Consider the following 24,525-nt stretch of genomic DNA (forward strand, 5'->3'; position numbering starts at 1 on the left):
CCCCACCCCACCCCACACCCTCGCTCTCACGCCCCCCACCCCACCCCACACCCTCGCTCTCACGCCCCCCACCCCACCCCACACCCTCGCTCTCACATCCCCCACCCCACCCCACACCCTCGCTCTCACGCCCCCCACCCCACCCCACACCCTCGCTCTCACGCCCCCCACCCCACCCCACACCCTCGCTCTCACGCCCCCCACCCCACCCCACACCCTCGCTCTCACGCCCCCCACCCCACCCCACACCCTCCCTCTCTCACCCCCCACTCCAAACCCTCGCTCTCACGCCCCCCACCCCACCCCACACCCTCGCTCTCACGCCCCCCACCCCACCCCACACCCTCGCTCTCACGCCCCCCACCCCACCCCACACCCTCGCTCTCACGCCCCCCACCCCACCCCACACCCTCGCTCTCACGCCCCCCACCCCACCCCACACCCTCGCTCTCACGCCCCCCCACCCCACCCCACACCCTCGCTCTCACGCCCCCCCACCCCACCCCACACCCTCGCTCTCACGCCCCCCCACCCCACCCCACACCCTCGCTCTCACGCCCCCCCACCCCACCCCACACCCTCGCTCTCACACCCCCCACCCCACCCCACACCCTCCCTCTCTCACCCCCCACTCCAAACCCTCGCTCTCACGCCCCCCACCCCACCCCACACCCTCGCTCTCACGCCCCCCACCCCACCCCACACCCTCGCTCTCACGCCCCCCACCCCACTCCACACCCTCGCTCTCACGCCCCCCACCCCACCCCACACCCTCGCTCTCACGCCCCCCACCCCACCCCACACCCTCGCTCTCACGCCCCCCACCCCACCCCACACCCTCGCTCTCACGCCCCCCACCCCACCCCACACCCTCGCTCTCACACCCCCCACCCCACCCCACACCCTCCCTCTCTCACCCCCCACTCCAAACCCTCGCTCTCACGCCCCCCACCCCACCCCACACCCTCGCTCTCACGCCCCCCACCCCACCCCACACCCTCGCTCTCACGCCCCCCACCCCACCCCACACCCTCGCTCTCACGCCCCCCACCCCACCCCACACCCTCGTTCTCACGCCCCCCACCCCACCCCACACCCTCGTTCTCACGCCCCCCACCCCACCCCACACCCTCCCTCTCACACCCCCCACCCCACCCCACTCCACACCCTCCCTCTCACCCCCCCCCACACTCCACACCCTCCCTCTCTCACCCCCCACCCCACCCCACACCCTCCCTCTCTCACCCCCCACCCCACACCACACCACACCACACCACACCCTCCCTCTCTCACCCCCCACCCCACCCCACCCCACCCCACCCCACCCCACCCCACACCCTCCCTCTCTCACCCCCCCCCACACCCTCCCTCTCCATCTCCCCCCCACTCCCTCTCCCCCCTCCCCCGTCACCCTCCTACGGTTTAGTTCTCCTCATAAGGCTGAGGTTGAAAGAGGTAGATATATAATCTCTTCAATTAACTGTATGTTAGATACGTCCAGTCCACATTCACGCAGAATAAATGCCATCAGAGGTAACAATAAATAAAATAATCTTAGGAAGGCTTCTGTTGTTTAGAAGATGCTGCACTTGACATAATTCATTATAGGTATCTTAACATGTCAGGAACCAGTCACACGTCTTGCGTTTAAAGTTCTGCTTGTAATGAGTTCACAGAAAAACAATTTTCACGTTGTGAACTAGAATGGGTCACTTCTGGTCATCTCGTATACTATCATAGGGGAACTCATTATCTGAATATATTACTGCTAGCTTCGGAAACGCAGAAGCGCGACAGTTTACACAGCCTATCTACATGTAGGATGTGCAGTCTTAAGTTCAAATATCCGTCAATTTAAACAATTATGATAGTGAGGTGGTGGAGTGGTACAATGCTGAATTCTTGTTGGAGAAGAGTGTGGTGCAAAGTCCCGGCCGACCGTCCAGATTTAGATTTTCCGTGACCACTTAAGGCGGAAACTTGGTTTGGTTGCATTGAAAGCGTATGGTTTTCTTCCCCAGTCCGCACTTTTGTCCAACCTCTAATAACTTTGTCGTCAACGGGACACAAAGCCCCAATCTCACATCGCTCCTTCGGAATTCTACTGGCTTCCATAACAAGCGGATTCGGGAGGACGACGTTTCAATTCCTCGTCCGGCCATCCTGATTTAGGTTTTCCGTGATTTCCCTAAATCGCTCCAGGCAAATGCCGGGATGGTTCCTTTCAAAGTGCACGGCCGACTTCCTTCCCTAATCCGATGAGACCGATGACCTCGCTGTCTGGTCTCCTTCCCCAAACCAACCAACCAATCCATAACAAGCATGTGACAGGTGTAGTGTTCGGAATGCATAATGCCAGACTTACATTAAGTAGCTCAGCAACCATTATAAACGTCTAACCTGCATAGTGTTCGAAAATCCATATGCTGTGGTTCAAAGTATTGTTTACTTCAGATGCTATTTTTATTGAAGAATTTTACGTTTTTTTATCTAGACGCGCGCACGCCAGGAAGCATCAGCGAACTTGTTTTCTCCAAGAAAAGTTGTTCCCTAGGAAGTGATCATGTATAGAGTGATTCAAAATCTTTGCATCGAACGTCTATGGGTGATCTATCACATCATATGAACCACCTTTTCTTTTTCGCTAATGCTTCTTGTTGACTGGATGCCTTTTAATAATGGTTATGCCCCTGTGAAGTCAAGGAGTAGGCTCTCTGCAGCATGCATATCGTTTGTGTATTTCTTACGGAAATCCCGTGTGGCTAGCGCCTCCCGTCGGGTAGATCGGCCGCCTAGTGCAAGTCTTTAGAGTTGACGCCACTTCGGCGACTTGCGTGTCGATGGGGATGAAATGATAAGGACAACACATCCAGTGCCTGAGAGGTGATCTCCGACCCAGCCGGGGGAATCGAACCCGGGCCGTTATGTATGACATTCCGTCGCGCTGACCACTCAGCTACCAGGGGCGGACTGTATTTCCTATAATCCAGTAGTTTCCTTCGTGGGAGAGGGGCTCATGATTGGTTTCTAAAATACTTTCCCGCATAGTCAGTCTTAAGGTTTCCTTGCGGAAAATCACTAGCAATTTACTGCCGTAGACAGTACACAGCTGCAGCACACTCGGTTAGTATACATTGCTACTTCCGTGAAATCTCGTCCCAGGACCAGCAGAGTCAATAAAAAGGGCGGGTAGGATGCATCACTGGGAAGTGTTGGTAAACAATAATTTGCTAAACTGCTACTCCTGTTCATGCTAAATGATTTATTTATTAGTAGTTTTCTCCATTCTCAAGAATCTCGTTTTCTTTTGCAAGTATTTTTCTACTTTCTTGCTACTTGCTATCCTTAATTTTCCATTTTGTCACCTTCATCTGCCTTGTTTTCCACACACCTCGTCCTCAAATTCATCCTTGTTTTACGTATATCATTTACGTTGTCATTCTCTCTGTTCACTTATGTTGACTCTGGTTATTTGTTCACCTTCCCCCTCACCTTCCCCCTTACCTTCCTACTGCCCTTCAGTACATATTGCTGTCAATTTTCTAATCTTGCCTAATTCGTTTTTGTCCCTTTTACTGCAGATGTTCTTCAAACTTTGAATGTCACTTCCTCTAGTAGTCCTTTCTCCACACTTTGTGGTACTTCTCCAATTCTCTCTTTGCCAGAAACGTATTCTAACCATCTTCCAGTATGTGAAACATACAGGGCCTACATCATATATTAATTCAAATTAGCTGTTGTTTGTTACAGTATCAGCAGCAAGGAAGCAGAAGCTGCAGGATATGGAGCTAGTACAGGCATCTTCACTGTGGGGGATGCTTTGTCACGGAAGGCGAGTGCAGCGCAGCAAGAGTACAAACCACATTTAGAGCGTGACGTCGAAAAGCCTATCACGTAAGTATCTCTGTAGCATACGTGTCTTGTCTTGACTTCTGTTAATTGTATTTTATATAATTATCCCCATTAAGATGCAGCAATGCAGTGGTGATACTGGTACCTTACACTTAACATACTTTTTTCTGGCCTGATTCTGTTAACAGAAACATGGAGACGTTGCTACACCTACTGAAGGGCAGCCTAGGAACAGGCATCTTGGCAATGCCAAATGCCTTCATGCATGCAGGATATGCTGTGGGTATAGTTGGAACATTTGTCATTGGGGTGCTGTGCACCTACTGTATCCATCTCCTGGTGAAGGCACAATATGAGCTCTGCAGGCGGCGCCGTATACCCAGCCTAGGCTACCAGGAAACTGCAATGGCTGCTCTTGAGGAGGGACCTCGCTTCCTTAGACCTCTAGCTCCATACACTGGGTAAGACAGCTGTGCCACAGTTACTCACCATTTCATACTTAAAGTCGGATTTTAAGACAAAAGTGACCTCATGGAAAATTGCTGCAAGCATCCAGAAGCACTTCATTGAATTTTCCATTATTTTTATAGTGCTAGAGTTCGTGTTCAAAGCCGCTTCTCTCTGGATTAATTGAAAGTGCAACTGCTGCTATTCAGTTTGTCATGGAATGGGTGAGCAGGCAGTTCAGTTGTAGCATTCATTTTTTTTGCCCCAGTTAAAGGAATTTCCCAATCTTCCTCAATAGCTACATGCTTCTCAACTTTTCTTCTAAAAACTAACTCACATTAGTATGTATGTTCCTCTTACACAATCTAAAACGAGACAGTCTATGTCCAATGATCAAGTATAGTGTTTGAATATTTTCACAGTATGTTAAATATTGTGCAGCCCCATAGTGTTGTCTGAAATTTTGCCATTATTCAGCTGGGCATCATCGCATTATCCTTCACTTCTCCATGTTTTGTGAGCTTAGGTCAGGTGACGAAAGGCCAGAACACTTTCCGTCTACTGAAATTAGATCAGCAATACATCATTTTAATTTAGTCAGATGACATACTAGGTGCAGTTAAGCATGAGATATATTGCTAGTGCAAACATTGAATGCTGTCCTTCCTTGGGATATGTGTGTGTGTAAAATTTGATTGGTACGTCAAAACACTACAGGTTTTTTCTAATAGATTAATAGATTATATAGATATCTTTTCATACAGTTAATAAGTATGTGATTAATTCATTTCTCACATTTATTTCTGGATGTTAACTCACTGCCTCATTTCCCATTTGTCATAGAATATTGTCAATTAAATATCAAAAATTTGTTAATAGTTAATATCTATAGAACCTGGATTATAGTCAAATTGCTCATTATGTATTTCACTTCTGAAAACACATTTTTAACATTATACCTTCATTTACACACTTCAGATTTTGTGCTAGTCTTGATAATGTTTTATAAATTTTTCTCAGAAAAAAATCAACCTTCAAAAAGTTAAGGTGCAAGTAGAATCAAGAAAGAAATGTTATTTGTATATCGTCTTGGGAAGTATGTTCACAAAATGTATAAGACTACATACCCCGAGACTAACACACTAGCATACAAAAACACCACTATCCCTCTTACACAACCCTGCTTTTACATTTACCACCTCATAGCATTGTGTGATTTCATTGACCTCAGAAATATTACCAGTTGTCTATATATAGGAAAGGTTAAGATTTCTTTAATATGAACACATTTCTTACCAGATCGGCACCTCTGAATCAAAATATCCTGATGGTAGTGACTAACGGGACACTCTCACTCTGTTTGAACAATTGCATCTGGGGATTTCAAATTTGCTGCCTGTTCGACACCCCCCTGCGGGTTCGGGGGTTAGAATAGGCCCGCGGTATTCCTGCCTGTCGTAAGAGGCGACTAAAAGGAGTCTCACACGTTTCGGCCTTCTGTTTTGGTCCCCTGTTGGGTTTGACCTCCATATTTCAAAATTCTTCCGAAGAGCGAGCCGATTGGGGAAGGGCGCCTTACTTGGTGCCTTGTGTCCATGTTGTGTTCCGAACTTTCGCCATCTTATTCGTCGTTGCGTTGCAGTCCTGCCCGCTTTCCATCGCTTGGGCATGGATACGCTCCTGCGTACACTCTGCCAACCACTGTGCAGGGCCATTTTCTGCACTGACGGCGACCATGGACCACTTGTCACCTAACATCCAGCACGGTAGCCAGTCCGTTGTGGTGGGGCCGCCATGTACCCTCTTGGTTGTAGCCCCCTGACAACACAGGGATCGCTCTACTGATGCCTGCGCCGTTCACTCCCCACGTATGCCAAGGAGTAGATGCCCATCTCCTTGGGGCATCGGGACTCCCGGCAATGGCCATCCTGCCAGGTGGCCTTTGCTGTGGCTGGGTGGCGCCCGTGGGGAGGGCCCTTGGTCGGAGTAGGTGGCATCAGGGTGGATGACACGCAATGAAGCGTGGCACTTCTTCTCTTGCTGGTGGCCAGCCACCAGCAGTCTCTAAGCGTTCGAGGGCCCATTTCAAAGGTAACGTTTATGACCCCAAATCGTTCCCCTCCCTCGCCACACCATGGGAGGAACGAAAGGCATTAAATGCAAGTGAGCAGTATTCGCCCCGATATCTTGTCTGTACCAGAGCTGATGGGGAATCTTTTATATCCGTGAAGCCTCAGTTCTTTGTAGAGCATTTAGAGGACAAGTTTGGGGAGGTGGAGGGCTTGTCCAAGATGCGGTCCGGATCGGTGTTGATAAAAACGGCATCCTCCGCCCAGTCGCGGGCCTTGCTCGCTTGTTCTAAGCTGGGGGATGTCTCCGTCACTATCGCGCCCCATAAAAGTCTGAACATGGTCCAGGGCATTATCTTCCACAGGGATCTCCTTTTACAGTCCGATGACGAGCTGCGCGCCAACTTAGAGCGCCGAGGTGTCCATTTCGTCCGGCGCGTCCACCGGGGTCCGAGGGATCGTCAAGTTGCCACCGGTGCCTTCATCTTGGCCTTCGAGGGTGACACGTTACCTGAGAAGGTCAAGGTGATGGTGTACCGTTGTGATGTCAAGCCGTATATCCCTCCCCCGATGCGGTGCTTCAAGTGTTGGAAGTTCGGCCACATGTATTCACGCTGTGCTTCCGACCTCGTCTGTCGCGATTGCGGTCGACCATCCCATCCTGATCATCCCTGTGCCCCGCCTCCGATCTGTGTGAACTGTGGTGCGCACCATCCGCCTTGCTCGCCAGACTGTCCGATTCTGCAGAAGGAGCGGAAGATCATGGAAATAAAGACGCTCGACCGCCTGACGTACACTGAAGCGAAGCGGAAATATGATCGGCTTCACCCAGTGCGAATGACAGCTTCTTATGCCGCAACTGTCACTCCTACAATTCCATCCGCTCCCGTCAGCTCTCAGAGTCGAAGTCCCACACCTGCCCCCTTGATGGTGGGGGGCACTAAACCTCCCGTTGCTCCTGCTCCATCTACTTCAGGAGCAACACCCCCCCAACCATCGGGGACATCAGTCCCCCCTTCCCAGCCGGAGAAGCGTAAGACTTCTTCGGCTACTCTCGTGCGGAAGGGGTCCCTTGGGGACCTCCCTTCACAAGTTCCGACCGGTTCCAAAGCCGACAGCCGCAAGTGGCTCAAACAACCGTCGGTCCCTGGTCGTCGGGACACACGGTCGTCGTCTGTCCCTGAGACTGACCCAGTGACGCCCTCCCAGCCTGAACCACCAAAGGCACAGCGCGAGAAGCAGAAGAAGAAGAAACTCCCCAAGGCCACCGACAATGCGGTGGCACCCATTCCACCACTTCCTACAAGCTCTGCGTCGGAGGATGAGGTGGAGATTCTGGCGTCCGCTGAGGACATGGATCTCGCCAGTCCCTCGGACGCACTGGCTGGCTGTTCTCCAGGTGGTGACTCAGTAGCAGCAGGGGCCTCGGAGGCGTAATCTGCCTCCCCAGTCCCTCCCGCCTTTCCCATCCATGGCTAATACCACCCTCCAGTGGAACTGCAGCGGTTTCTTCCACCATCTAGCTGAGCTCCGCCAACTTATCAGCCTTCATCCTTTCCTTTGCATTGCTCTGCAGGAAACTTGGTTTCCAGCACTGCGAACCCCCGCCCTCCGTGGCTATCGGGGTTATTTTAAGAACCGGGCAGCTTATGAAAGGGTGTCTGGTGGCGTCTGCATATATGTCCTTAACTCTCTACACAGCGAGTTTGTACCTCTACAAACAGCTTTCGAGGCTGTCGCTGTTCGGGTGTGGACGCCACAGGCTGTTACCGTCTGCAGTATTTACCTACCACCGGATGGTGCTGTCGCACAGCATGTCCTGGCTGCTCTGATAGCACAACTGCCGCCACCTTTCTTGTTGCTGGGCGATTTCAATGCCCACAACCCTCTATGGGGTGGGACTGTCTCCGATGACCGCGGTCGTGCCGTGGAGCATTTGTTGGCTCAGCTCGACCTTAGCCTCCTGAACACCGGTGCTCCCACACATTTCAGTGTGGCCCACGGCTCGTTCTCGGCCATCGATCTCTCTCTTTGCAGCCCCGGCCTTGTCCCATCTCTCCACTGGAGAGTGCATCCTGACCTGTGTGGTAGTGACCATTTTCCCATCTATTTGTCACTGCCCCAGTGTCATTCTTCTGGGCGCCCGCCCCGCTGGGCTCTCCACAGGGCTGACTGGCCGAGTTTCACTTCCGCGGCAACCGTTGTGTCTCCCCCGCAGGGTGACATTGACGATGTGGTCCGTGACTTAACCACGTCCATCATTTCGGCGGCCGAGGCTGCCATCCCCCGCTCTTCTGGACTCCCTCGGAGGAAGGCTGTACCCTGGTGGTCGCCGGAGATTGCTGAAGCTCTTCGCGACCGTCGGCGGGCCCTCCAGCGTCATCGGCGGCACCCGTCTCTCGAGACCCTCATCGCCTTTAAGAGGCTCCGTGCCTTCGCCCGTCGTCTTATTGCACGGCGTAAACAGGAGTGCTGGGAGCGGTATGTTTCATCCTTGGACTCTCGTGTCTCCCCCTCGCTCGTGTGGTCCCGGATACGGCGGATTTATGGACACCAGACCCCTATGGGTGTCGCTGGGATCTCCTTGGACGGCGCTGTCTGCACGGACGCTGCCGCCATTGCTGAACACCTTGCTGCGCACTTTGCTCAGAGCTCTGCGACTGCAACTTATCCCCCCGCCTTTCGCTCTCTAAAGGAGCGAGCCGAGCGGACGCCGTTATCGTTCCACACGCGTCGTTCTGAGAAATACAATGCTCCCTTCAGCGAGCGGGAATTCCTTGCTGCCCTCGCCGACTGCCCTGATACAGCACCAGGACCAGACGGTATACACGCGCAGATGCTGAAGCATCTTTCCAGGGACTGCCAGCGACACGTCCTCACCATCTTTAACCGCATTTGGAGCGAGGGCGTGTTCCCGTCGCAATGGCGTGAGGGTCTTATTGTCCCCATCTTGAAGCCCGATGCGGACCCACTGGCGGTGGACAGCTATCGTCCCATTACCCTCACCAACGTTTTGTGCAAATTGCTCGAACGTATGGTGGGGCGGCGTTTGTGTTGGGTCCTTGAATCGCGCGGTCTCCTCGCTCCATCCCAGGGTGGCTTCCGTCGGGGCCGGTCTGCAGCGGACAATTTGGTGCGGCTGGAATCTGCTATCCGTACGGCCTTTGCCCGACGTCAGCATCTCGTTGCCGTATTCTTCGATCTGCGGAAGGCGTATGACACCACATGGAGGCATCACATCCTTGCTACGTTGCATGAGTGGGGTCTTCGTGGTCGACTCCCGGCTTTTCTTCAGACCTTTCTATTGCACCGCTCTTTCCGGGTACAAGTCGGTGCCGCCTCTAGTTCATCCTATACACAGGAGAATGGGGTCCCGCAGGGCTCGGTGTTGAGCGTCTCGTTATTTCTAGTGGCCATTAATGGTCTGGCTGCAGCCGTGGGGTCGTCGGTGTCTCCTTCTTTGTATGCCGACGACTTCTGCATCTCATTTAGCTCCACGACTACGGGGGTCGCCGAACGCAGGCTGCAAGTAGCCGTACGCAAGGCAGAATCGTGGGCTCTGACTCACGGTTTTCAGTTCTCTGCAGCCAAGACTCGAGTTATGCACTTCTGCAGGCGTCGGACGGTCCACCCTCATCCTGAACTTTACCTTGACGGCCACCTGCTTGAAGTGGTGGACACTTGCCGCTTCTTAGGACTCGTGTTTGATGCCCGGCTCACATGGGTTCCTCATATTACTCAGCTGAAGCAAAAGTGCTGGCGGCATCTCAACGCCCTCCGCTGCCTCAGCCACACATCTTGGGGTGCGGATCGCTGCACGCTGTTGCGACTGTACAAAGCCCTTGTGCAGTCCAGGCTTGATTATGGGAGCCTGGCCTATGGGTCTGCATCACCCTCAGTGTTGAAGTTGTTAGACCCCATACATCACTGTGGGGTTCGGCTTGCAACTGGCGCATTTCGTACGAGCCCCGTGGATAGTCTACTGGTGGAGGCCGGGGTTCCCCCGCTGCGGATTCGCCGCCATCGACTGCTCGCCGACTATGCTGTCCACGTTCATTGCTCGCCGGGCCATCCCCATCGTCGCCTGCTTTTCCCTGTCTCGGTCCTCCACCTGCCCGAACGGCGACCTCGGTCTGGGCTTTCCATAGCTGTCCGTGTCCAGTCCCTGCTGTCCGAACTGGGATCATTCCCTCTTCTGCCTCCCTTCCGGGTCCGTGCACCTACGGCTCCCTGGTGCTTGTCCCGTCCGTCCGTCCGTCCGTCTGGACTTGGCACAGGGACCCAAGGACTCGGTTCCGCCTGTGGCCCTCCGTCGCCATTTTCTTGCGCTCCTCGCCTCATTTTCGGACTGTGAGCCTGTCTACACCGATGGTTCCCTGGTTGATGGTCGCACTGCCTACGCTTTTGCTCATGCTGCCCACGTTGAACAGCGCTCCTTGCCGGCTGGCTGCAGTATTTTTACTGCAGAGCTGGTGGCCATGTTACGCGCTCTTGAGCATATGCGTTCCTGCTCAGGTACGTCCCTTGTCATCTGCAGTGACTCCCTGAGCAGCCTCCAGGCCATCGACCGCTGCTATCCCTCATGTCCTCTGGTGTCCTCTATTCGGGAGTCTGTTTCCACCATTACCCGCTCTGGACGTTCGGTGGTCTTTGTTTGGACGCCGGGTCACGTTGGCATCCCAGGGAACGAACGTGTCGACAGGTTGGCCAAAGGGGCGATCGACGCCCCAGTTTTGGAGATCGGCCTTACGGCTCGCGACCAGCAGCTGGTCTTGCGCCGTAAGGTGCTTGGGATGTGGGCTGCTGAGTGGCGTGGCATGACAGCCCCGAATAAACTGCGGGCTGTCAAGGCGACGACCGATGTGTGGCGTTCCTCCCTGCGGGCTTCTCGCAGGGACTCGGTGGTCCTGTGTCGGCTGCGCATCGGCCATACATACCTGACGCACGGCCATCTGTTGCGTCAGGAGGATCCCCCTCTGTGTTGGTGTGGGTCCCGGCTGATGGTCGGCCACATTTTGCTGGAGTGTCCTCGACTGCGCACACTCCGGCAATCTTTTAATCTCCCGGGCACTTTGGCTTTGGTTTTATCTGACGATGCCTCCATGGCTGACAATGTTTTACATTTTATCCGTGGTAGTCCTTTTTATGGTTCGATTTAGGGTGGTCCTGCACCTTCCCATTCTGTGTCTTTTGTCCTCGCGTCTCTTTACATTTGTTGCTGTTTTGGTGTATAGTCTGCTGGTTGACTCTTTCCCTTTTTTTTGTCTCGCGGTCAGTCAACCAGTTTCCAGCCATCTTCTTTTCTTCTGTATGTTAGTGTCTGGTGTCTGTCTGTCCTCTTCTTGTCTGTAGTGTTCGTTGTTGCATTTGTGTTCTTGTAGTGCCTGTGGGGAGTCTCCTTCCCTCTAGGGTTTTACCTGCTTCGTGACCCTGTCTCGCCTGTTTTTGGAATGGGGGACTGATGACCTTAGCTGTTTAGTCCCCCTTAAACATCCCAACAACCAACCAACCTGTTCGACAGATCATCCTAAATTCACTCATACAAATAAGCAAATCTATCTTTGGCAGTAAGTGTATTCACATGAGTGTGACTCCTAAGATCCATGAAGAGATTTCTGCAATGGCTTGTCGTGGACTTCACATAATATTCTTAATGCACTCTGCTACAATACATCTTACAATAGGTTCACAGCAAACAAACACATTACTGTTCCCATAGCGTCTGCATTGGAAATACAGCTTCCAGAAGTTACCCACACTTAATTAGTAGGCAAGTATGTGTTTTGTGAACTATGATAAACATGAGGCCTCAGCTGATCATTTGTAGCTAATTCACAGATATCTTGTGCAGACATAGTAGCTATTCTGATTGATACTGCCCTAATATACAAACAGGTCTGTCAAATTATCATCTGTTGGTTGTTTACTATATATTATATAATTTTTCATTCACTGAAATTTTTTTACATACATCTGTCTTCAGTATTCTGACTGGTTAGAGTTGCATCATGATTCTCTGTGCCAAGTTCATCATCTTGTAGAAGGCCTTAAATTTCTTCTGCCTCTCCAGCTAGTACCATGAAAGTTACTGGTGCCGGCCGGAGTGGCCGAGCGGTTAAAGGCGCTACAGTCTGGAACCGCACGACCGCTACGGTCGCAGGTTCGAATCCTGCCTCGGGCATGGATGTGTGTGTTGTCCTTAGGTTAGTTAGGTTTAAGTAGTTCTAAGTTCTAGGGGACTTATGACCACAGCAGTTGAGTCCCATAGTGCTCAGAGCCATTTGAACCATTTGAAAGTTACTGACCGATGCATTAAAACATGTTCTATCACAGTGGCCATTATTCTTGTTAGTGTTTCCCACAAATTCCTTTCCTTGTTAATTCTGTGGTAACTCTCCCCTCCCCTCCCCTTCTAGTTCATTGTACCACCCAACTTACTTTCAGGCTACCTTCTGTAACACCACACCTTTACTACTCGTTTTTTTGTTCTTTCCTAGTTTTCTTAAAGTCCACTATTCACTTCCATACAACTGCTGTATTCCAAGAATAGATCACTACTAATTTATTGCAGAAACGAAACCTCTATTTGATATTGCCGAATTCTTTCGATCAGGAGTAGTTGCTTTGCATGTGGTACTCTGCTCTTTATTTCCACCTCTCTTCATATTTTGTGTGTTGTGTTGCTACCTTGCCTGAGATGCAGTCTGAAATTTTGACAAGTTGATTGAAAATCTTATTTCTACAACTCTTCATTCCTGTTGCTATTGCTTAAACTGTATTTTCAGCTCAGCAGACCATTCATTTTATTCAACAGGTCCTATAATTGTAGCTCAATTTCACTGAAAATATCAATGATGTCAGCAGATCTTACTATTGGTATATTTTAACCCTGCATTGTAATCCTACTTCCAAAAATTTCTGTTAATTCTTCCATTGCTTCTTCAATACACATATTGTGTATTAACTCTCATTGTCTATAGCTTATACTTATTCTGCAAATCACAATTTCGTGCAACATTTTACACTGACACACACTTTTTCATTGTTGGCAAATCCTAGAAAGTTTTTTTCCCCCTCCAAGTCTTGTCCCCTTTGTCAAGTACAACATCAAAACTGAATCTTGTGTCTTGAAGTTTTCTAACATAAAACTGATTGCCATGTGATAGATATTCAGTTTTCTTTCCAACTCTTCTATTATTCTTGTGACCAACTTGCATACATTATGTATCAGTTATATTGTGTGACAGTTCTCACATTTATCTGTCCTTCTGTTACTGATATAGTGAGGATCATATTTCTCCAAAAGTCTGATGGGGTGTCTCCTATATCATACATTCTACACAGTAATTTGATTAATCATTTGGTTGTTCCAATTCTTCCAGAAATTCCAAAGGAATATGTTCTTATCAACTTTGATTTTCATGATTAGGAATCTTACAAAGTCTGAAAACTTCAGCTGCAATGTGTATCTTCATATCTTTCATTCAAACTGTAGACTGTAAATCACCTAGGTACCACATCTTGAATGTTAAATGTCTACAAAACGTTTAGGATATTATAAGGCTCCAACAATCTTCAGACAGTATCAAAAAATTCTGTAATGCTATCATCCAGTCTACATACCAGACACAATGTCCAAATCTGGTGTAGATGAGAGTAGACTTACTTGTCTGTTGTATAACCTGGGTGTTACCATGTTCTGCTGTCATTTGTTTAAAGTTTAAAATCACAAAATCTTGATATTTATGCATACTTAATGTCAAAATGTACTTAACTGGGAAAGGTTTGTTATCTTGAATCAAAATTGTTTTAAAATTTTTGAATTAATAAAGTAACAATATTTTTGTTCAATTTCAAAAACAATTTCATTTTTCTAACATTCTGTAATTTTTGCAGGCACATTGTGAATGTCTTCTTGCTGATCTACCAGCTGGGAACTTGTTGTGTGTATGTTGTATTTGTCAGCAGTAATATAAAATCAGTAAGTATAACAATAGTAATGAGAAGTTTTCGTTCTCTTTAATGTCATATCAACAACAATATCAATTTTAATGAATACTTTGTAAATAATTCATACTTCATTGATAATATTGACTAGTAGGAACATAATTACTTTCATTGAAGTCGCCAATAGTGGTCTGGGAAGGACCATCTTTCCAAGATAAAGTGAATAATACTCCACTACCTATCCTTACATCAGGGCTTTAGCACTATTTATGTGATTAATATAGTACATAATCTTCTAATTCAGATATATTATTATCATCATTATAGGTGGTTGATGAATACTACAGTGGGCTGGATTTAAGGATGTACATGCTGATTTTGCTGCTGCCGTTGATATTGATCAACATGGTTCGCAACCTGAAACTTCTGGCACCATTCACAACACTAGCCAATTTACTCACTCTGATAGGCTTTGGCATCACACTGTATTACCTGGTAAACAGTGCTCCTACACTTGCAGACAAGGAGCCTTTTGGGACTCTTAAGGGTTTACCCCTCTTCTTTGGAACTGTGCTTTTTGCATTAGAAGCAATAGGTGTTGTAAGTATCTAACACACTACATAAAAATAGGTTAAATGTGACTCATTAAGCTAAGTGATCAGTGATATTAAAGAATAAATGCAGGCCTTAAATAAGAGTAACTTCTGAAGTATGGTGCTAATTCATGTTCACACAGATTTTGAATCTAACATGAAATAATTTCTAATGGAAAACCCCTATACCACAGGTGAATATATAATTAAACAGGAGGCATGTGTGGGCTATTACAAAAAGTTTTAGTTCATTGTTAAATATTTTTTATTTGTAAGATAAGTAGTGATAGACAAACGTTAATTTCAATAACTTTATGCAGCAATACATTCAGTGAAAAAGGCTTAACTGGGGCTACACTTTCTCATCAGATAATTAGAAGCAAAAAACTTCATTTCAAGTTATTAAAGCTCTTCAAGATTTTGTTTCTTGATACTAAAACTACACACTCATAAGTCAGTTTTATCACTCCTGTGTATTTAATTCTACAAAATATTTTTAAAATTGTTGCAGATTCTGCCCTTGGAGAACAGCATGAAGACACCAAAGAGTTTTGGTGGATCACTGGGTGTACTTAATAGAGCCATGGTTGTCATCATAACTTTGTATATTGGAATTGGATTTTTTGGTTACATGAAATATGGCAGTGGTGTGAAAGGGAGCATAACACTTAACCTCCCTAATGAAGAGATGTAAGTGTCTAGAAGTTATGCAGGTGTATCTTAAACTTGATGTTCAATACTATTTTGTCTAATAATAAGAGCAGCATTAGATCTGTGACTGTGTCTGCTAAAATATCTTGGGACAAATTACATTATTTGGGATCTATTCCTAATTTGAATTAATTGCCATTAATTTGAGCCCTCACTAATAAAGGCATGCCCACGAGAGTTGTGGATTTGGGAATATATAAGTAGGTGTTTGCTGTCCGAGGTTGCATCTCCACAGCTTAATTTGCTTAAATGAGGTGATATTTAAACAACTTTGTGAATGACACACTCACACTCAGTGATTTTGATTTGTTGTTTGCTCCTAATTTTGATAAGTCAGAGGTAATGATCCAGACTATATGGGGTACCCTTGTCCTCCAAGTTGGGGATTGTGTGTGGGCACTGTAAAAAAGAAAATGGTTACAAATGCCTAGAAATAGTCTCAGATTTGGTATGGATCAACAAAGGAAATAACTCCAGAAAGTTGAAGATTAGTGCTTCAGTGTCAAGGAAAATCACACACTGAAATTTGGTGCTGGGAATTTAAGGTAACTCTGCATACCTGGAACGGTGAAGCTGCTGAATGAAGAACTGAGTAGGCACAGGCTAGAGACAGTGGCACTGCAAGAGATGAGATGGCTTGGAGCAGGATGCACAAATAAAAGATCTACAGCTACTTCTGTAGTGGAAATAGACGACGACGACATCATGTGGTATGAAAATGTTCCTAGGTGGTGCCAATGACAAAGTAGGGAAACAGGTGTTTCTGAGACAGGGCATTGACCCCTGAAAATGTTCCTAGGTGGTGCCAATGACAAAGTAGGGAAACAGGTGTTTCTGAGACAGGGCATTGACCCCCCCCCCCTTGTCAACACAATTCCTCCAACAACAGAATGGGACTAGTCAATCTGTCAACTTCAAAAATCCAAGGATTATGAGGAGCTACTTCCCTCGCAAAAACATTTCTAAGATCGCCTAGAAATAATCCAACCAGAACACACAGAACCAAATGGGTCACATATCGGTGGATACTAGATGTAAAGGTTTGTTGGTAATGTAAAATCTCGGAGGTGTGGAAATAGGATCAATCCACTGCTGGCAGCTATTCATGAAAGAACAGGAATGCAAAAACTGCAGGAGAAGAGATGCAGACCAGCAAATATACACAGATCTACTGAAATAAGATTACATTACGGACAGATACTCAATTGAAATTCAAAACAGGTTTGCTGCCCTGGAAGAAGAGGGAGATTATGTAGACAGACTATGGTCCTAGCTCAAAATCAAAGTTGGGCATGCTAAAATGTTACAGCTGACAAGCAAGATGAAAGAATACCATTGGGATACATGGAGGCAGATAGAGCAAAATTCTTCAAACAGAAAAGTGAGAGCATGCAAACTGCAAGATGTCATTTGCAGAAGAGGATTGAACAGTAGACAATACAAGTGACTTTTACAGGACATATTCTTCAAGAAAGGATATTATGCAAGGGTTGATACGTTCAAAGATCAAAGAGGACAAATGATAGTAGATCAAATGAAAACTATGGAGGAATGGAATTCTATTTTGAAAATCTGAATGTGGATGGCACAATCAACAGTGGTGTGACAGCAGCATGGTAGTAATAGTGTGTAGTAATGTTACAGGGTAAACTGCAAATGGGTAATGCAGCAACCCTCTGGCCTATGCAGATGATGCAGCTTCGTAACATAGAATGAGCAAGATCTGGTTTATATGGCCAGTGTGTTAATGGAAGAGGCAATGAGAGCAGGCCTGAAGATGAATATGAATAAGACCAAATGTTGTGAGGAGAGAGGACAATGACAGACCTCTGGATGTAGCTGGTAAAATCTTTGAAATGAAATGGCAAGAGTTCAAATATTTTGGGGCAAAACTTGGTGAAAGGGATTAGATAGACCAGGAAATGGTGGCAGTAATTCATGCAGGAAACAGATCTTTAGAGGTCCACAAAGATTAGGCTCTACAGGACAGTAACATAACCTGTTATCCTATACAGAGCAGAGACCTTGACTGTGACAGAACAGATAGAAAGAAAACCCCTGACATTTGAGAATGCTATTCTGAGACCGATGTCTGGGGCAATGAAGGATGGAGATGACTGGAGAAAAAGGAAAAACCACAAATTGCAGCAGTTGTACATAGCACTGAACTTCGTGGCTGTGATTAGAAAAGACTGAAGTGATTTGGACAGAACATGTAATGCATCAAAAGGCCAGATCACCAGACACGTAGTGGAAGAAGACATCAGAGGCCTGATATAAACAACTTCAAATCAATGCACTGAAAAAGTATCTTGGTGCATCAGTGTTCCCACCTTCACTCTAAGCAAAACCACTGCAGCATCCAAATGATATTAAGTCCTTACCTTGATTTAGGTGCACCATTCATTTAAAAATGGGTATAAAAGCAATGTTTAGCAGACATACGAAGAGGTTACATTTCTACAATAATATTAAGCTTCATACTTATTCATAATATTCCAGTCACATCTGATTTTGGGATTCTCACTGTATTTCCCTTCTCATACAGAGGTACAGAGATAAGGAATACTTAGCACTTAAAGTTTGATACTTCATCAATGTACATAAAACTGGCTAATATAAATTCTTAGCTTATGATGAAAAAACATCAGTTTTTCTTCCTTAAACAAAATCACTTTCTTGACAATGACTTGCTAAATAGTCTTTGAAAATAACATAGGCCTTTACAGATCAATTGCTTGGCTACTGCTCTTCTGGAAAATGGCAATATATGCTTGTGACTAAAAAGTTTAATAATGTAACTTTGGCACAGATGCTTGCTTTTGAATCTCTTGTTTTAGTTCCCCCATTAATAAATTTCACTAGAAGTACAGAAAGAACAACTCACTGTAAATTAACCCTGGATTAAATTTTGTTTGCAGACTTGCACAGTGTGTGAAGATAATGTTGGCTATCTCGATTTTTATAACTCACAGCTTACAGAACTATGTGGCCATAGATATAACATGGAATGGCTACTTGAGTGAAAAGCTTGAGAAACATCCTCATAAAGTTATTTTTGAATACCTTGTCCGTGTTTCCCTGGTCATTGTTACATGTAAGTATAAATGTCTTTAACAGCATATTGTAGACTAAATGCAAAACGTGGTCAATGTACAATTACACTAATGGTTGAACAAAATGTCACACAGAAACTATCCATACTCAAGAGTCTAACTTTTGACTGGGGGAGGGGAGGGGGGCGGGGGAAGGGAGGAAAATGCAGTAAGTTGATAATTGTGTGATAGCATCAATGCAAATAAGGGAGGGTGCTCAGTGGAAATGTGATAATCGGCAGCAGTTAGACAAATTATAAGCCATCTGGTGGTGAGAGCCAAGCATATTCATTAAAATGTTCCTGCATGTGGAGTCATGAGGTATGCTGATATTGAATAGAGACTCAAAATACCTTGCTTGTTCAGTAGAAGCAAACAATAGTGTTGTTTTTAGGATGTATCCTGCCACAAATCAAAATATTGTACTATAATAACTTCTGCCTGCAACTGTTCTTTGTAAAAGGTTCATGCACATCACTTCAATACAGAATTCGAATACAGATATCATAACTTCATTGTTAGGTCATTATTACAACTATCTACATCAAACATGTTACTACTGCGTAACATATGACATTTGAATCAATAAATTCATTCATCATATACTGGATAGCCAACTGGCCAGTCATAGAAGTAGATGTATGAAATGGCTTTCCATTGGTGGCTCTTGGTATATTTTCTGAGTGGTATACGTGTGTGTGTGTGTGTGTGTGTGTGTGTGTGTGTGTGTGTGTGTGTGTGTGTGTGTGTGTGTGTTATATCTGTTATTAAAATGATAAAAATTGTTCTTTTTTGCAGTCCTGTTGGCTGTTGCAATTCCAAATCTGGAGCTGTTTATATCTCTGTTTGGTGCCCTCTGTCTGTCAGCACTTGGAATTGCTTTCCCTGCAATAATACAAAGCTGTACATTTTGGAACAAAGAAACCACTCAACTCAAGTTCGTCTTAATGGTTATGAAGAATAGTTTCCTAGTCCTGTTTGCAGCACTGGGTCTTATTGTTGGAACATATATATCAATTTCAGATATAATTAAGGAGTTCAGCTAAGATAGTATTGTAATGAGTCCTACAAACTTGTTGGTACACCAGTTTTAGGCTTCCAAAGTTTGGAGGGATGAGCACCATTGTTCATAACTTCTCTCTTGTAAACCTGATACTGCCAGAAATTCTGTTGCCCCTAAACATGGCTGTTACATTACAAACTCCTATAGAGCTGTAGTATGTTTTAGCTGAGCACATTTAGATGCAGTACCAGTTCTCAAATAAGAATGAAGGGGAAAAAAGGCAGCAGTTAAAGGATGTAAAATAATGGAAAGCTCTGTTCAGATGTGTTACAAAACACTGCAGGAGCTCTAGTCTCGACTATTGTTTAGTTAGGGCAGTATTACCGGACCATGATATTATTGCACTTAGTCTGCCATAGCAAGAAACATGTGATGACAATACAATAAAGTCTAGTGGTGACTAATGGAAGTGAATCACACTGAGTGATTTAAAGACCTTTGTGCATATGATATAAAGTGGTTCAGCATGTCCTCATGAAATATGAGAATCAACAATAAGCCAAATGAAGTGCCCTCACTTCCATGTGCAATAATATTGTGGTCTACCAATAAAACTGGTTGGCATTTTAGTTGCCTGTAGCATGGCTACATGAAAATGATTGAAAACTGTTGATTACCACAATTGCAAGAGTAGGAACGTTTTTGCTAAAGTTAATGTGAAAAATTTGTGAAACAATGTTGAACAATACTAATTAGTTACCTGTCATTCTTCAGCAACAGTTACTTCTGTAACTGCAACAGATTTATGCAGTAAAAATACTCTCAACAAAGAGGGCTAGGGAGGGGAGGGGGAGGATTGGGGAAGAGTAGAGAGAAGAAAAGCTTTGATACAAAATATTTATCATCATAGCCTTCAAAATTTAAATCTCACTGAGTACATAGTCCAAACTTTGTATTACTCCTGACTAGTTCATAAATAGTGATGCGCCACTTGAGTACGATAGAATGTTTGGATATAAATGTAAGCAGTTTACAGTGAAATAATTTTTACCAGAAATGATTAAATTAATTGTAAATGCTGTGGAAGTGATTTCTGTTAATGTTGCTAGAAGTTCAAGCAGTCTTCAGAAATAATGTTCACTCAAATGAAAGGAACTAGTGTTCGTTAGTATAGTGGAAAAGAGCTTTCCATTATTAACAAAAAAATGGGAAGCTGTGATAGGAATAAATGTTAGTTGATAACATTACCACAACAAAGTAGCACAATAAAAAGTACATCTGGTGCAGAATGCAAAAATAGCATCATATATAAAATGTCCGTAATATTTGACAAAATGGAATAAATTGTTCTTGTATAAGAGTTCTAGATGCAATGCAGCCACTTTTAAGAATTACCTGCTTTTTCCTAAGATAAATGCTCTATGAATGCCTTAAAACATTTCTTAGAGCTGAAAGAAAATGTCTACGAGGTCATAAATGAAAGTCCAAAAATAAATTTTAAGTACAGCAAGAGTTAAGATAGTTAATTTACTTTGAATTTTCCTAAAATTTATGTGCGGGTATTTTTGGGCACATCCAGTTGCAAATAACTTGGTGATAATTTGCCTAGTTTTCCAGACAAATATCATTGGTCGCAAATAGTTCAAACTAAGGTGACAGAACTATTTTCCAGAAATGGAAATCAATCTGTTTTCAGATCACAGTAATGTTAATGGTGCTCAGTTGTAGATGTGAAAATTTTGTATATTAGTGTATATCTTGTAAATAATGTTTTGTTATTTATTAATGTGCTGTGCTACTTTCTAAGTAACCTTATTTAAAAATAAGGGATTTTTAAATTGTATAAAGTGTTGTGAAAGACTGAAAATGTTTTTCTCAATTCTACTGTGCCTCATTCTCAAAACTGTTGAAATCAGCTGTGAAAGCACTACCTAATGCAAGAAGCATCAGCTCAACACAGTTCTGACCCTTCAAAGAGACTTACTTTGAACTTTATAGCATGTTAACAGTTGGTCTCACAATGGCGGCTATATTTTTTAAGAAATGATGTTGTTAATTATCTATTTTCCCATGGAGTTAGTATTACAGCCTACATTGTTCAAACATCATGAATCTGAACTGTTATTCTGAGGCAAAGATGACTCATTGTGGTAAACATTAAAATTTTATTTGCGATTGCAGGCTTTGTCAGCGTATTTCAGCTATGAAATCTTCACGGGTTATCAGCTGAGTGGCATTGTCTTCTAGTCACAACATTTCAATGTATTGCATATTAGTCATCTACAGGTGAAGATGACGTTTGCTAGAAGATGATGGACACGCAATCCATTGAAACGTTGGGACTAGAAGAAGACACCACTCGGCTGATAACCCATGAAGATTTCATAATTAAAATTTAGGATGCTTCAATAATTCACTGCAACTATTTAGCAACTGAAAGTAAATGTGATGTTTTATTTCTGTGTGGTTAATGTGATAAGAAATGAATCTGTGCAATTATCTTTAATAAGTTGTGTTAAGACATGTCATCATATCGGAACTGTTCATTGCTACCACAAATGTAGGTAATGAATATTAACCAAATTCATCATTTGAGGCACATAAATTATTACTGATGATCAGATTTTGATGAAATTTTTGCAGCAAATCAAGTCCACCACCTTAAGAGTCTTACCCCAGTTCCTAGATCTATATACTAAGTTTCTAACACTTAGAGCTTGAAATTATGTAAACATTGCTTTCAAAATAAGAAAGTGACTTCAGTTGAGAGTTGTGGAAGCCTGTGGAATAATATGGCCAAAAGAAATATCAGCAGCAAGCCTACAGACAGATACAATTGGCATATGCAGCCTCCCTTCCACAAATATATTTTACACTGCACTGATACTGTTAAACAGTAACATCTGTTGCATCACTCAGTGGTTACATTTGTGCTCATAAAGGGCACAATATTAGAGCTTACATGGACAACAGAACTGTTGACCAGCAACAGTGCAGTATTGCTGGGAAGTCATTATCATACATACACTTTCTTATTTTGACTGAGATAGTGGAATGTTACGTTGTTTCATAAGAACAGTGCATTAGTTCCATGCATATTTGGCCATTAAATGAAGTAGCTATTATATATTTATATTCTATTTTTATATGAGATTTTTGTGTATAAAAATAGATGACCAATTTGTAATATTAATAAACTACACTCAGTGTTTTATATTAAAATACGTGAGTGTTGTACCTGCAAAATCTAGTGAAATATCTTCAAATTATTTACTTTTGCATTCATTCGTACTGTAGCTTTATGGCTGAGGTCATGTCACCATTTTTATATTAAACTGCCAAAGTGATATTAATTTATTTCAGAGGCTTTGTCAGTAAATCTAATGTTTCCACTTCAAACAATTCTGTTCACTTTATACCAACATGTTCTTTACATTAAGGACTGCTATTCTTGCATAAAAAGGTCTTCTGCAAGCAAAACATACCTGCTACAATCTTAGAAAATCTGGTTTTAGTCTGTTATATATATATATTTTTAACTTGTATAAATTTCACCAACCCCAAATCTTGAAATATCAGTCATCGACGCTGTGAGAATTACTAAAGAAAATCATGTTGGTGTTATTAGAACAACACATGTACATTGGCATTATCTCCACAAATCTGAGTCATTTTTCAGTGTGTTGTTAATTATCTGTGAAGTATTAATTTACTTGTTGTGATGTAAATAAATGTTTTCATAAGAAATGAAAATTAAAATAATTTATGAAAGATACCATTTGTTCTTGGCATCTGTTTTAGATCCAGCCAGTTTACATGATACAAAAAATATTTTCAATGAAAATGATATTTTTGAAAATGTAATTGGGAAGATTAACAAAATCAACTCAAGTGGGGGCAAGAGGAAACCTCCATAAAGGCTAAGTACATGTGCAAGCTGTAGGAACTAATATCTCCTTCTGGCAGAAGATTTGAAGGGAAAGGAGAAGCAGTGAAGGAAAATAACTGGGGGTGTTTAGGAAATCGGCAGTTCTGAAGAGTCGCACTGAACCCCAGGTTAGGGGAGACTTACTGGATGGTAGGAGGAAAGACGAACTCTCCCCATTTCCTAAATCCTTCCAAGCCTTTCCCTTCATCCCTCCACTTCAGCCCTTCTCCCAGGAGCCACCTGGCTTTCAAAGCTTTCACATTTACTTAACCTTCAAAGGCAACAGTAGAACCATACTGATCAAAGTGGCACTCTCATCATTTCAAGAAAACTAGGGAAATGCATTTGTTTTTTTTTTTTAGGAAACATTTACAGTGTAATACTTAACGATATGTTAGAATAAATGTTTTATTGAAATCTTTTTATTAGAAGACACGAAGTTTGGTTTCTACATTAAACAAAACACCTGCATCACTCTGGTACAAATAAATTACATTTGTTTCACATCAACACAATGCTCTAAGGAGGTAATCAAACTTGATCATCTCCAAATCCAGAGGATAGCATGTTTTCATTACCCCTTCATCTTATGGGTGCATGTGGAATTGATAGAATGGATGATTAACTGTGCAGGTATGTAATTTTGAAGGCTTAGCAGAAACACCTGCAAATCTGTTTCATTAAGTCTGAGGTCAATCAGTGTAATATGTAAGGCTTGAAAACCTTGAATTTAATTTTCTGTATTTGTGATATCTTTGTATCCTCTCCTAAACGAGTTTGACGAACTTTGTAGTGATGTGATAGGTTTCCAAAGTCCAGAAACTTGTCTGTCATGTCTTGGTGTAGGAAAAGTTCACACTTCTGACAGCCACAAACAAGG

General features: G+C 44.4%; 1 protein-coding gene across 1 annotated transcript in view; it reads left to right on the forward strand.

The window, feature by feature from the left end:
* LOC126259258 (proton-coupled amino acid transporter-like protein CG1139) overlaps positions 1-23,492 on the forward strand; it is a 77,032-nt gene extending 53,540 nt beyond the window's left edge. Inside the window, exons 4-10 of the mRNA XM_049955893.1 lie at positions 3,751-3,894; positions 4,041-4,313; positions 14,265-14,349; positions 14,643-14,915; positions 15,420-15,598; positions 18,541-18,716; positions 19,513-23,492. Of these exons, the coding sequence (XP_049811850.1) occupies positions 3,751-3,894; positions 4,041-4,313; positions 14,265-14,349; positions 14,643-14,915; positions 15,420-15,598; positions 18,541-18,716; positions 19,513-19,760 (1,378 nt within the window). The 3' untranslated portion in view covers positions 19,761-23,492. The remainder of the gene's footprint in view (positions 1-3,750; positions 3,895-4,040; positions 4,314-14,264; positions 14,350-14,642; positions 14,916-15,419; positions 15,599-18,540; positions 18,717-19,512) is intronic.
* Positions 23,493-24,525: the final 1,033 nt, after the last annotated feature.

This window comes from Schistocerca nitens, chromosome 5 (genome assembly GCF_023898315.1).
Source record: "Schistocerca nitens isolate TAMUIC-IGC-003100 chromosome 5, iqSchNite1.1, whole genome shotgun sequence".
NCBI lineage: Eukaryota > Metazoa > Arthropoda > Insecta > Orthoptera > Acrididae > Schistocerca > Schistocerca nitens.